The sequence below is a fragment of the Hipposideros armiger genome, unplaced genomic scaffold, assembly GCF_001890085.2.
Source record: "Hipposideros armiger isolate ML-2016 unplaced genomic scaffold, ASM189008v1 scaffold_109, whole genome shotgun sequence".
Lineage (NCBI taxonomy): Eukaryota > Metazoa > Chordata > Mammalia > Chiroptera > Hipposideridae > Hipposideros > Hipposideros armiger.
In genome coordinates, this window is record NW_017731459.1 from 931,025 (window position 1) to 945,881 (window position 14,857).

Genomic DNA, 14,857 nt, shown 5'->3' on the forward strand with positions numbered 1-14,857 from the left:
CACGATCAGATCTCATTTCCTGTTCCTCTTCCATCCCTTACCGTGATCTAGACACGCTGGCCCCCTTGCTGGTCCTTAAACATGTCAGGCAGGCTTCCAGTTCATGGTTTTTGCATACATTGCTCTCTGTCCAGAACATTCACCCCTTAAACGGCCTCCTGACTCACCCCTTGACCTCCTTATTCCCCTGAACAATGCCCAGCACAGAATGGGTACTCAATAAATATTTATAGTTAGTGCTGAATTTTCCAGTCAAACAATCCCATCCACAAAAGCCCAGTTTCCAGAACAGGGAAAGGTTCTGCCACCTCCTGCTTATGTATCACGAGAAGCACAGAAACGTCCTGCTCCTCTGAGGTTTTACTTACCCTGATCCCAGTGCCATTGTCTTGGATCTGAATCAACTTCAGGCCTCCTTCTTTAACAACCACTTGAATACTTGTGGATTTTGCATCTAAACTAGCAAGTCAAACAGAAAAAAAAACTTATCTGTCTGCAACTACTCTAATGCATATATTTTAACATGAGTCAAGGAAAAAGAATACATTCCAGATAAATATAAGACTGTCTAATTAATATGTTTTTCCTTTGTCTTACAGGCTCTATCAGCTCACATACTGTGTGAGAGAGAGGGAAGAGAATGGCAAAGGGGGGTAACCATCATTTCCTCTAGAAGAGAAAGTGAAGTTAGAAGCAGTCCTTATATAGTACATGTCTTTTTCTTACCCTCTTCTCTACTAATTCTACCATCTGTTACTTGGAATTTTATTTGAACTCATTCAGGTTCCTAAATGACCCTAATAAAATGTCATTTAAAAAAAAATTCCAAATGTTTTTCTCTACTATTCCCTTTCCTTTAAAAAAATATATTTACGTTGAGCAACAGAAAAAAATAACAATGCAGAAAGTTTTTTAAGAAGCCAGTAAATCTTTTGTACTTTCAAAGAGTAGCTTCTGAGCATAGAGTGAGCACCTACTAGAGAAAACAAATTCAGCCTGGTGCTGCATGACAAAGAGGAGTTATCAACTCCTTACACAGAAAATTCTTTACTCAGAAAAAAGACAATAACTTACTTAAATATTTAAGACTTGCTCAGGAATTGAAGTTGTATTAGCCATCTTGACTTACATATTAAAAAGAGCATAAATGGATTCCAAAGTCTCTGCTTAATAGAAATTAATTAAAAGCCCCTGAGCTAGTGTTTAGTTTTGTTGTACAGTATACCCGGCACAGTACAATAATAGGCCCAAAGTGTTCTGTCAGTTAATTTTAACGTTGCACAAACAAAAGCCAGCCTCATAGTGAGTGAAGTCAAAGGAGAAACGGTTCCCAGCTCCTCCTTTTGCCGATCTCCTAATTCTCTTCCTTTCCCCGGGTTGTCTTGTCTGATCCCTGTTCTTTCAGTCCCATTACCCTGAATGGTTTACGTTTTCACAAATATCTCTTTACAAACCTACCATTCTTCGGTGGGGGTTTTTTTTTTCCTTTTAATGTATGATTCTTATTAGCATCAGTTGATTTTAACACAAAGGATGTGACATACCTTTAGATACGTTATGAACATTTCTTTTTCTTGAGGTTTACAGTTTACACCCACCTTTCCACGTTTTTAACCTCTTCCCTCCACATTTTGTGACAGTTCTAAACTTCAGAATCCATACAATCACCCATAAAATCAGGTACCGTCGAAGTGCCCTCCCCCCAAAGTAAAGGGCAGGAACTACATTAAGTGGGATCACTAATTCGACAATGGGAAAATCAAAAATTAAACCCAGATCAAGTACACCGGCCTGTCCTAAAATCTCGACAACTTATTTAGAATAAAACTCAAAATGGCTTGTACTCTTGAATGTGCATGATTTCTGGAATAAGCATGAAACTGATAAGGTACCCTCCGAAGGATGGAGATTTTTTTTTTTCTCCACCGAAAATTTTTATACATTTAAAATTTTGCACCTTCTGCAATAGAATTTCCCTCAGTTAAGGGCACCATTAAAACATTGTTGTGTACCATCCATCTACTTGAGCCCCCAATACTAGATGTCTCGCGACAGCGTTTAAAAACACGCCGCGGTACCCGGGAAGAGAAAAAGCGGCCCCGGAGGCCTCCGACGCTGTGGGCATGCGCCGCACACGCCTCCATCCAGGGCAAGGAGGCGTGTTCGCGCCTTCCCGAGAAGCGGCCCGTTAATTCGCAGCTTCTAAGGACGCCTGGCTCGACTCCCTCCGTACCAGTTCTCAATCATCTCCTTGATGGCATTAGCCGGCCGCTGGATAACTTCCCCTGCCGCGATGCGGTTCACCACTGTCTCGTCCAGCCGCCGGATAACGCCGGCTACGAGCGACATTTTGGCGCCAGAGGAGTCCAGGTCACGTCGAGATGCTCAGCGGAAGTGCCTTCAGCCAATCACAACAGAGCTTCGTGCTCACGTCTTAACCTCAACTCTGTTTACGCCGCCCCGCCCACCCCTTCCAGCTGCAGCGCCGCTTCCGAGCTAGGGAGCTATCGATTGGGCAGCTCGAATGCCAGTCAAGTTTCTCGGGTCCGTGAGTTCCTGGGTTTCTTCGTTCCTCCATAAAGTAGCTTCAGCGCGCTTGGTAGAAAGATCTGCGCCTGTGCGCTAGAAATCACTGGTCCGCTCTTCCGGCCAATAGGAGCGGAGGTGAGGTAGCGGGACGTTGGTGTCCCGATGCTGGGGTGATCTGGCGCAGAGCGGAGGAGGTGCTTGGCGCTGGCTCTTGCTCCGCCCCGCTCCCTGCGGCCGCCCGGAGGTTGGCCCCGCTCTTGTGCCCTCCAGTAGAATGTGGATGACACCCAAGAGGAGCAAGATGGAAGTCGAGGAGGCTCGGGGTTTTCGGCCCGAGTGGACCCAGCGTTTCTTGGTGGTAGAGCCTCCGGAGGGCGAAGGGGCCCTGTGCCTGGTCTGTGGCCACCTCGTCGTATCCCTCTGCGAACGCGACGTCAGGCGCCACTACGAGGCCGAGCACCACTACTACGAGCGGTATGTGGAGGAGGGCGAGCGCGCGGCCCTGGTGGAGCGTCTGCGTCAGGGCGACTTGCCCGAGATCCCCCCGCTCACTCCCGAGGAGAGAGCTGCTCGTGCAGGCCTCGGGCTCGCCCGCCTCTTGGCCTTGAAGGGTTGCGGCTGGGGTGACGGGGACTTTGTATACCAGTGCATGGAGGTGATGCTGAGAGATGTGCTGCCGGATCATGTAAGCGCCATCGGTGGCATTGATTTATCTCCAGACATCGTCCGGCAGAGGGTCCTGAACATTAACGAGAACCTACGCAGTCAGCTTTTTAACCGAGCCAAGGACTTTAAAGCCTATTCCCTTGCCTTGGATGACCAGGCTTTTGTCGCCTATGAGAACTACCTCCTGGTTTTTGTCCGCGGTGTGGACCAGGACTTGGAGGTGCAAGAAGAGCTTCTGACCATAGTCAACCTGACTCATCACTTCAGCGTCGGTGCCCTCATGGCGGCAATCCTTGAGGCCCTGCAAACAGCAGGGCTTAGCTTGCAGCGAATGGTCGGATTGACCACGACCCACACTCTGAGGATGATTGGTGAGAACTCAGGACTGGTGTCATACATGAGAGAAAAGGCTGTAAGCCCCAACTGTTGGAATGTCATTCATTATTCGGGATTTCTTCACTTGGAACTGTTGAGCTCATACGATGTCGATGTTAATCAGGTCATAAATACCGTGTCCGAGTGGATAGTTTTGATTAAGACAAGAGGCGTTAGGCGACCTGAATTTCAGGCTTTACTCACTGAATCCGAATCGGAGCACGGCGAAAGGGTTAATGGACGATGTCTGAACAACTGGCTTAGAAAAGGGAAAACTTTAAAAGTAATATTTGCCCTAAGGAAAGAGATAGAAGCGTTCTTGGTTTCAGTAGGGGCAACAACCGTCCATTTCACAGACAAACAATGGCTTTGTGACTTTGGCTTCTTGGTGGATATTATGAACCACCTTCGAGATCTCAGTGAACTGTTGCGAATCAATAAAGTCTTTGCGGCTGCTGCCTTCGACCATATTTGTACCTTTGAAGTTAAGCTGAATTTACTTCAGAGACATATTGAGGAAAAAAATCTAACACACTTTGCTGCCCTCAGAGAAGTTGTTGATGAGCTTAAACAGCATGTTAAAGAAGATGAAAAAATACTCGATCCTGATCGATATCAAGTGGTGATCTGTCGCCTACAAAAAGAATTTGAGAGACATTTCAAGGACCTCAAGTTCATTAAAAAGGACTTAGAACTTTTTGCAAATCCATTTAACTTTAAACCTGAATATGCACCTATTTCAGTAAGGGTGGAGCTCACAAAACTTCAGGCAAATACTAACCTCTGGAATGAATACAGAAACAAAGACTTGGGACAGTTCTATGCTGGATTGCCTGCTGAATCTTACCCGATTATCAAAGGGGTTGCCTGTAAAGTGGCATCCTTGTTTGATAGCAGCGAAATCTGCGACAAGGCGTTTTCATATTTGACTCGAAACCAACACATTTTGAGCCAGCCATTGACAGATGAGCATCTCCACGCGCTGTTTAGGATTGCCACAACTGAAATAGAGCCACACTGGGATGCTCTTGTGAGAGGAAGAAACCAATTGAATCCATAAGCCTTTGTAGTACAGCATTGAGACAGGAATCCACTTCTAAAAGCAAACATGTCTGATTTTTCAAGTTTACTAATTTGGATCATGGGAAAGCACCAAGTTCGTTCATCCCAATTAATCAAGATTCAAATTCTTCTGACTGTTTTTTTTTTCCAACTCAAGAGACAGCATGCAACTGAAACATGCGAACACCTGTTTTAGAACTTAATGACAAAGTCATTGTCTTTTGATTTTATGGTATAATTGTTTTTAAAGAGGTTTAGTGCTGATAATCTGAGTTGAATTAGAAGTATTTCGAAGAAATTTTTGCTTTTATTTTAACAAAGTGTTAAAATTCTGATGCACAGAGTCTGAAATTATTGTATCAACTTCTTAAATGTATGCTTAAGCCAATTTGCAGAAACTCTCATAGCAATTCAAGAGTTTCTGAAAAGGAAGAGCGTACATTCAGTGGAAGTATTTTGTCAAGCTATCAAAGTGTTTTAAAACTTTTTTTTTTCAACATTTCTGAGTCTGAGGTAAAGATTAAGATTGCCTCCCTCTCGCCTCCTCCTTCCCCACCCCAGCGATAATGATTATTACTAATAGAGGAAGTAATCAAATAAAATTTTAGAAGCAAGATTATTTTTAAATTGCTGGTTAGAAAACTTCCTGCAATTTGGAGATCAGAGTAACCAAATATTGGTTTGCCCCGAATTTTTCACAATTGGGTGCTGTTTTACCAGCTTGCCTATTAAAGGACTATGGTAAGTATAGACTCTTAATGATTGCCCATTAGTAATTCTTTTTTCTATTGTAGACAGAAGTTTGGCCTTGTCGATGAGGATGAGGAAAAAAGATTTTTCCACACAAGGATCAGGAGGTGTGAGATATTTTAGCTTATTTGTCCTATGTGCGTGGGTGTATAACTTGCTTTATAAAGAAACCCTGCTCAAAGGGAACCTTTTATTTTATAGTGATATATTATCAGATTTTGTTAGCTGCTGGAAATGAATTTATTATAGAATTTGAAACTGTGTCCCCCGCCCCCTCCCCATTCTGTATTTAAGACTGCACAGGTAGAAATATTTAACACTCTAGAAGGAGCTTTATTCACAGGTTGTAGCAATTTCATATTTCTTGTGAACCATCATCTGCTTTGTGCTAAAACAGTAATTTTCAAACTTAACGTTAACCATGAAAAGGGAATCTTACAGTAAAGCCAAATACGCAAAATGATTTAAAAACAGGACCCAACTTTAGATCCTCTTAAGTACAATCTGAAAACTTGTGCTAGAGTCCTGTCTTAACTATTGTAACACGTTATTCTGTGGTCAGTAATCCAGCAAATTCAAGGAACCAGGATACAACCAAGAATTTAGAAGGAGCTGATACCTGAGCAATGAAAATAGATGTCATGAGAGCCCAAGCACAAAAATTGTGTTAGTGGTTCTCAACCAGAGGCAGTAACCCCTTTTTCCAGAGGCTGTTAGGAAACAGGGGACTTTGGTTGTCACATTTACTGGGGCGGGGGAGGGGGGGTTCTGCTGGCATTTAAGTGCATAGGACAGCCTGGCACAATGAGGAATTATCCCTCTCAAAGTGCCAGTAGACCCCCAGTGTGTATTATTTTATTTTGAGGGACAAAGAAAATTACCGGTAGAAACAAAATTAGAAGTTCAGGTTGGGCAAACTGACAATGCTTGATAGAGGGAGACTAATTCCAACATTCTAAGTTTGGCTGGTAAGGTGCAGTAAAGGTCTTGATAGGTTCTGGTACCTCACAGTAGCATTTATAAGTCAGTAATTGATATTGAACCAGGTTAAAGGCTCTGTTCTGTTGTGGGTAATGAGTTGAAGGCAGAAGAGCAAGTGTTAAATATTAAGATACTTATCAAGAACGGTCAAGGTGAGATTTTGGTTATTAGGGAGTAGGCTTAAATGTTTGGAAAAACACAGTGAAAAACCAACCAAATGAAACTACCGGTAATTTCCCAGTGGTTTGGAGTATTCTCTGTCATGCAAGTGCTTTGTTGAAAGAACAATTGCAGACCTGAAAGCTGCTCTGCTTTCCAACCCCTGTTCCCTCCAAGTATTGAAGTATTGTGAAGTTCTAGTATATATTTTGCTTAAGTAATAATGAAATTAGTTTGCATCATATACTAACTGAGGGAGGGGGTTGGGGGTGGGAATATAAGCCAAGGATTTTAAATTCATCTCGAATAATAGAGAATTTACTATAAACTAGTCTTGTTTGTAAAAAAAGAAAAAAGTGTGTATTTTACTGTTTTCTGTATTAAGTAATTCTGTAACTGCATGGGAGTCTTGTTTTTTAAATATTTTTTATAAAATAGTTGTTACTGGTCCTGTTGTATCAGTGAATATAGTTAAAATAAGTACTATTTTTAAAAAGCTCTTTATCTCCCTGTATCTCCCATTCCTACTGGTTTTCTTGAAAGATGTGTATGTATTTGCAGTCTCCTGTATTACCACTCAAACTGCTCTCCCCGGCTCACAAAGTCCTTGTCAATATTTTTACCCTGTGATACCACTGACCACTTTCCTTGAAATACTTGTTTGCTTTGGCTTCAGGGAGATAACATCTCCATGTATGCTTGCTTAGTCTTCTTTGCAGGTACCTCTTTCCCTTAAATATCTGTGTTTTGGGGATTTTTAAACTTTTGAGACTATCTTCTTCACATCATCTCTTAGCTTTTCATCTGCCATGGCTTCAGTTACCACCTGTATGCAAATGACTCCCAAATTCGTATCTCCTTTCTATACCTATGCTAATTCATATATCTAATTGCTATCTTTGCTGTCTCAGGCACCACAGCATGTCGTTGGTGTTGCCCTCAAACCTGCTTCTCCTCTCATCTTCCCTCTTTTAGTAAATGGCAATACCACTACCAACCATTCACTTGCCCTTGCCCAAGCCAAAAACTGACTTATCCATGACTTCTCCCTCTTCATCCATCACATCTACTCACAAAATCCTTTCTGTTAAGTCTACTGTCTAAATTTTTCTCAACTCCCCAGTGCTACTATTCTTATTCAGGCCATCAACCTACCTAAGTGATAGCAACAACCTCCTGATTAGTTTCTCTTTCTCTGATTTTGTTCCCTTTCCACCCTACAGCCAGATTGTTCCAAAAGACATATCTGGTCATGTCACTCCACTGCTATCACTATATTCTTAGGATAACACACAATTTCTATTCATCTTTCGGGTCTCACTTTATATACCACTTCCTCTGGGAAGCCTTCACTGATGCCCTCTAGACTAGGCGCCCCTACCACACACTCCCTAAATACCCTGTTCTTGCCCAACCATACACTTAACACACTTTAATGTTACTTCTCATTAATCACTGCTAGACTGTAAGCTTTGTGAGGGCAGGGACCATATTATTATGCCTTGCTCACTGTTCTATCTCTAGTGCTTAGCACGATGCCTGGCATTTCAATAAATGTTTGGATGAATAAATGTTTGTGTAGTGTTTTATACTCTTTGAAGCCCTTTCACAGTCTTATTTCCCTTCACAGTGGTCCTGCCTTAGAGTGCTCGCTGGGTAATTGTTATCCACATATTACAAATTAAGGAATGAAACTAAGTTCTTTGTGACTAGGCATCTCACTGTGTTCCCAGAATTGAGCTCAGTGCTTGTACTAAGTAGTAAAGCCAAGATTCAAACCCAGGTATACTCACATAAATCCACTATGTAATATTAAGTCTTTATCACTTTGATATAAAGGCTTAATTTTTTAATTGCCAAAGTCAGACATCCAAAAGAACTTGGATGAAAAAGATAAGAACAACTGTTTAGTGGACTAAAACAATAATTAATTAGAAAGTTACATTCAGTATCAGAAAAAGATAGTGCTGCTTAAGAGTTAATATCCATTTTCCTCTTGTCAGCATCAACTGTAGGAGAATATGGCATACTCATACTATTTACAGATGGTTTCTGATCTTCTGGGATTTAAAAGTAAGTAAATTTAACAAAATGTTAAAAGGAATGACTCAGTCAGCCCTTCTGGTCACTAAATTTTCAGTTCACTTGCTCTCCTACCTGCAGACTGTCCTCATCTTCTTCCCAAGGAAGAGGACCCAAAAGTGACATCTGGTCAACACGTACTTCCTTGATTTGCTGTATTTCTTTGGTTTCTTGTTTGCAAGCCTCTCTGAACTTAATTTCTGGGTAACTGGAACCTTCAGACTTCATGGGAGAGCCACGCCTTTAGTCTCTCTCACTGAGCCATTTTGTCCAATTGAAGGGATTCACCAGCATTATACTCTTAGTTGGATTTGAGTCTGAAGCACATTAACTCAGAGATCTTAACAGGTGTGATTGTCATCCAGTGATTCCATCCTTGCTGCAACACTGGATTTTAATCAAACTGGATTAAAGCATTTCTCATGTTTATCTTTTTGTAATTGAGAAGTAGCCTTATCCTACTCAATGGGTAATGGAATTCGTGAACTCTGTTCTCTAGCATTTCTGGTTGCAAATTGATGAATTCTTTTCTGAGTTCATCTCTCTCCTGTGCATTTTGTCAAATACAACCCATGGCAACCATAAAATATTTTTTTCTTTTTTAGTAAAGGGTACATTTTCTGCTTTCCAGCTTCTCTCAAGGGACAGTTCTCACCCATCTGTAACTTGAATTGCCCCTCCGTAAGTTATTTCTTCCATCTTCCAATAGCAGTGTCCTGAATGCCTGCCAACCAAGCCAATGTTCAGTATTTTAGGCTTTTTGAAAACTGAATCAGTTTCTGTATCAGGATAGGTTAGGTTGCCATACAGTAATAACCCCAAAATCTCAATGTCTCACACAACTTTTCTCTCCCTTGGGCAGGGACTTTGCTGTAGGTCAGGGGTCAGTCAGGCAAATCTGCTTGTTTCTGTAAATAAAGTTTTAATGGAAGACAGCCTTGCCCATTTACTTGTGTATTGTCTGACTGCTTTTCTCTATAATCACAGACTTGAGTAGTTGTGACACAGTATATGGCCCACAAAGTCTAAAATATTTACCGTGTGACCCTTTACAGAAAACATTAACTGATCCCTGCTCTGAGTTGTCCTCATTCTGGGACTCAGGCTGACCAAGGGGGTACCATATAGGGTGAGGCTGCTCATTTTGGGAAATGAAGAGTGTGGCACATCACTCACAGGCTCTTAAAGCCCTTTCATTGGCTAAAGTCACTCGCATGGCCACACTGAAGTCTAAGGGGCGTAATCCTTCCACATGCCTCAGAGGAAAACCAGAAACACTCTGAAGACAAAACCACTGATTAACACATGGTTATGGCTCTCAATTTAGAGAATTTCTTTCAAAATATTTCTTTTTTATTGAGATAAAACTTATATTCAATAAAATGTTCAAATATTAAGTGTATATCTCTGGATTTATGTGTATACCCTTGAACCCATCACCCAGATCAAGATACTGAGCATCTAGCATCCCAGTAGGTACCCTGTGTCCCTCCCACACAGTTAATCACTATTCTGAACTTGATCACCATGGATTACTTTTGTCTGTTTTAAAACCTAATGTAATAATTATATGGACTCTTGTGTCTTTTGTTCAACACTGTGTTGCATGTAGCAGCAGTTCATTTTTTACTTCTGTGTAGTATTCCTTTGTATGACTTTATCACAATTTATGAATCCATTCTAGTATTGGTAGAAATTTTGATTGTTTCCAGTTGTGGTTATGAATAAAGTTGTTATGGACATTTTTGTATCTGTCTTTCAGTGAACATACGCACCTATTTCTGTTGGTATCCTCGGGTGTATACCCTGCTCCCATACTTTCCACATCATATTCACACAGCAACCAAAATGGTCCTTATTTATTTATTTTTTTTAGTATAAATCAGACCATGCCACTCCTCTGCTCAAATTCCTCCAATGGCTTAGTTTCCAATCAGAATAAAATCCAAGGCCTTTTATCATGGTCTACACGGTCCTGCAGGACCTGCACCCACATGTACCCTTGCACACACCGTTTTCTTCCTGCACCATCTTACATCGTATCCTCGAGCCCTTTGCCTGTTCCCCTCACTGCTCCACTAGACACTGCTTATACATTGGGAAATCAAGGTAAATGATTTGACCCTATCGGTAAAGAGGTGGTAAGCTACACAGACAATTTTAACATAAGCCATAACACTAGCTAGGGCTATGCTGAATCACGCAGCGGAACCAGAACAAAAGCTATTTCCTGACCCCGTTCCAGTGCCTTTCCCACTCTGCCATTGCTGTCATTACCAGTTTGTCCCTATGTTTCCATTCCGGAACCCCCTGTTTGCCAGGTGGAAGGCCCCAGAGTTCTCACCGTCTTGCCTTTTGGTTCTGCCTAGCAGTGGCTGAGATGGGATCTGTCATTCTGTTAGATATTTACTCAAAATTATAAAATTTTCATACTTAAATATGTATTCTCAAATAGTTTAAATAGTACGCATATTACCTGTTTCTAGAGGGTCTGAAAAAATGGAAAGGAATGGACAAGTGCCACATTAGGCAATTGACGATTTTTCTTTTTTCTTTTTCTTTTTTTTAAATTTTATTGGGGAATCGGAGAAAGGGGAACAGACACGTTGCTGTCTTTTGTTCTTCAGTCTAGTTGTGGAGGACGTCGCTTCACTGGCCCATGTTGGTATTATCATTGTGCTCTTCCCGGGTGAGGCAGATCGGTCGCCAGCCACTGGCCAGCCGCTCGCAGTGGCTCTTGGCAGCTCACACTGGCTGTCAGCACACTCACTCCAGCTGCTAGCCACTCACGGTAACTTTAAGGCAGCCTCACTGCAGCCTATTGCCATCACAGCGACTCACGGCAGCCCAGCTCCAGGTTGAGCTGTTGTTCACCATCTTAGCTGTAGAAGGCGCAGTGTTACTGGCCTCATGTGGGATCCGAAATGGGGCCCTGCTGCTCAGAGCTGGCGTTCCAAGCCAGCTCTTAACCAACATGCCACTTGGCCGGTCCTTCCCAGTATTGTTAATGCTCAGATTGGCTAATGGGTTTGGATGGTTACAGCCTGATTGTGCTGTGTCAGGTTCCCTATCAGTCTTTTACCTGGTGGTTTTGATCCATAGTTCATGGTTGCCTGAATCTATTATTTAATTAGGACTTGCAATATAGTTATTTTTCTGGCTCTATCATTCCTTTTACATTTATTAACTAAAATTCTTCTATAAAGGAGAACTTTCCTTATTAACTAGAACTATTGGGTTACCTTGAACTATAGTTTGAAGCAGACATGCAAAGGAGTGACAGATCTGCGAGGGTAGGAATTTATTTTGCTTTACTGATGAATCGCCATACCCAGACCAGTGCCTGGCACTAGCAAGTTTTGATTAGATATTGATGAATACAGAACAAATGCTCAGTTCTTCCCCTTTAATTACTAATTTTTGGAGTTGGGAATTGGTGTCTCTCCTCTTTTTTATTTGTGGACTCTATATTTTAATACAAGCTTTTATTTATAAACCTATAGACTTTAATATTTTTAATTGTTTCAATCAGTTTGCGGTCATTATTCTTTTCGATGCTCCTGTTGCCTCATTCTTGACCATTGGGAGCTTCTTTGCCTTGGCTCCTGTATCCCCCGCTGTGATCCTTAGTCTTTGGTAGCTTCCATGCATTTCTGCATAAGACAATCCCAGCCCATCTCTACATTCCAACTATAAAGCATTGTTGAAAAATTAAAGGTCTTCTCTCCTTGGGGGTAAATCTTCAAGTAACTTTTTCTAAAAGTGAACATAGGTAGTATAATTGTTTTTATCTCTACATTTCAAAACGTATATTTCACATAATTTTCTAGGATATATCTAGGTATGGGTCTTTCTACTAATATTCTTTTCCTATGGAGTGAACTATTTATCCAGTTCATCGGGTGGGAAATTGGGCTGAAGAAGGGATGTTTTAAATACAGGTTTTATTTTTATTCAGGTATGGTGAGGCCAACAGATCAGGAGATGACGGCCATTTAAAATATAGTTTGTTTCTCTGTCTGCTCTCCCCCTTTCCCTTTGGGGTCGGTAAAGCAAGTATGGAAAACGTAATGTGGTGTTTATACTATTCTCGGTGCTCTGATGTGTGTCATTTTTTTTAAAAGACTGATACTCATTTCTCGTGAGCATGTCTGCTTGTAACAAAACAAGGACAGCAGGTCATGCTGACTGGCATAGCCCCCTTAGCCTGTGTCACGGACCACAAAAAAGGAAATGAGAGATTGCAGATGTAAGCTTTCTACAGCTGGACAGCATCACACCAAGACAAGAGACAGTTCAGGATGGTGGCATGGCTCAAGAGGAAGGTTGCTTGGAGAACAGCCGGCCTCAGCATTATCTTTGGTATCAGTGAAAAGCTGGTTTCCCTGGCAACAAGGCCTACTTAATGAATGGTGCCGGGAAGCAGGCATGAACGTGTCCGTAGCAAGTGTACACAGAAAAAGAACGCCTCCTCACCAAATACTCGCTTTTAGTCTGCATATTTAGGTCTATCGATGGTTTATTTAAAAAATCAGAAAATGCCAAAAGACATAATAAAAAGCTGTGGTGCTCGCTCTCCCCTCCTCCTTCATTGCTATGCCCTGGTAATAACCACTTGTGATCTTTTCTTATATTAGTTCTTTTGGTTTCCTATCTCTCTATATTTCACTATCTCAATTGATCAACTCTAAACATTGTCTCTTTATTGCCTATCATGATAAATAAGCACTTAGTGAATTTATACCACCCAATTTCTCCTTTCCTTCTTTTTGCCTCTCTTTTCCATAATTGTGTCGGTTTTTGTTCTGTTCATTACTTTTGCAATTTAGATCCTAGTCCTAAACTTTTTGTGTTTCCTCTGTCAGTTTTCACTGTGTCTCTTGGCTCTGCCCCGGCCTTTCCCTCCATCCCTGCTCCCACCTCTTAGTCCCTTGGAGCATCAAGTGGGGTTAGGGTTAGGGGACTCCACCTTTATATTCACATTGTCAAAGATGAAAAAAGTTATAACATTCTGTTTAGAAACCACACTTGGTCTCTAGGTTGATGATAGAAGTTTAAAATTAATAATAAATTGTTGTGACATATTACATTTTCTCCTGTACTTATTATACTGTCATGAGCCTGGATCCCTCAAAGGACAATGTTCCTAGCAAATCATCAAATAGATTCTCTTAAACTACCGTAGTTGCTCAAATTCATACCCCTTTTTTGTTTGCTTCAAATTTCTATCATAATTTTACTGTCTTCTTGGAATTTTTATTGCCCCTCTACCCCCTTCCCCAGCCCAAATTGGGAAAAGTAAAAGTTTTTTCATCAAAGCACTAATAATTTTTTTTTTCATTGTAAAATAGCTCAGGGTCTATTCTAGAGTTCTTAATTACACGTTTTTGGAACCCATTGACCTCCTACTTTAGACAGATTTCTTTCAAAACCTGCTGCAAGCTATTATCTTGGGACTTCTTGTCATTAGATTAACAAGGTTAGTTCTATTATTTCTTGTTTTCTACATACTACTCACACTTGATTTCCTGGCCAACATCTTCAATTATCTCCTTCAGAAAAGGTACGTAGTAGATAAACACTCCGAATCTTTATAGGCATAAAAATGGCTTTACTCTGTCATCAATCTTGCTGGCTAGCTTAGCTAGGTATAGATTTCTAGTTTCAAAATTGTTTTTCCACAGAACTTTGAAGATGTACTCCACTCATTCATAAAAAATTTTATTGTGAAATAGGACACATATACAGAAAGGTACATAAACACAAATGTGTATCTTAATGAATTGTTATAAAGCAAATACCCTTATAACCACCATTTAGGCCATAAAATAAAATTTTGTCAAAACCCTAGAAGTCTACACCACCACTCACCACCCCCAGCTCATATGCCCCTTTCCAATCACAATGCTGCCCTTCCCTCTTAGAAATATCCACAATTCTGACCTTTATGAATACAGCTTTCTTGCTTTAAAAAATAATGTTACCACATAAGTATGCAACTCCAAACACAGAGTCTAGTTTTGCTTATTTTTGAGCTTCATATAAGTAGGATGATACAGTATGTGTTATGTCTGACCTCATTTGTTCAACACTGTATTTTGAAATTCATATATGTTGCATGTAGCTGTAGTTTATTTTCATTGCTGTATAGTATTCCACTGGATGAATCTAACACAATGATTTATCTCTTCTATTGATGAATATTTAGGTTGTGTCCAGTTTGGGGCTATTGTAAATAATGCTGCTATAAACA

General features: G+C 41.0%; 2 protein-coding genes across 5 annotated transcripts in view; one reads left to right on the top strand and one right to left on the bottom strand.

Moving 5' to 3' along the window:
- MLH1 (mutL homolog 1) overlaps positions 1 to 2,568 on the bottom strand; it is a 32,127-nt gene extending 29,559 nt beyond the window's left edge. Inside the window, exons 1-2 of one of the 2 annotated variants that reach the window (XM_019647170.1) lie at positions 2,234 to 2,568; positions 369 to 459 (exon numbers count right to left, since the gene is read on the bottom strand). In XM_019647170.1, coding sequence (XP_019502715.1) covers positions 369 to 459; positions 2,234 to 2,349 — 207 coding nt within the window. In that variant the 5' untranslated portion in view covers positions 2,350 to 2,568. The remainder of the gene's footprint in view (positions 1 to 368; positions 460 to 2,233) is intronic. The other variant, XM_019647171.1, reaches the window with a different exon arrangement.
- A 130-nt stretch (positions 2,569 to 2,698) lies between these two features.
- EPM2AIP1 (EPM2A interacting protein 1) lies at positions 2,699 to 10,352 on the top strand. 3 transcript variants are annotated; one of them, XM_019647174.1, is made up of 3 exons: positions 2,699 to 5,489; positions 8,526 to 8,595; positions 8,686 to 10,352. In XM_019647174.1, exon 1 carries the CDS (start codon positions 2,804 to 2,806, stop codon positions 4,628 to 4,630), a length of 1,827 nt encoding a protein of 608 aa, XP_019502719.1. In that variant the 5' UTR covers positions 2,699 to 2,803; the 3' UTR covers positions 4,631 to 5,489; positions 8,526 to 8,595; positions 8,686 to 10,352. The 3 variants fall into 3 exon arrangements, with proteins under 3 accessions (XP_019502719.1, XP_019502717.1, XP_019502718.1); XM_019647172.1 differs by having other exon boundaries at positions 2,699 to 8,595; XM_019647173.1 differs by having other exon boundaries at positions 8,526 to 10,352.
- Positions 10,353 to 14,857: the final 4,505 nt, after the last annotated feature.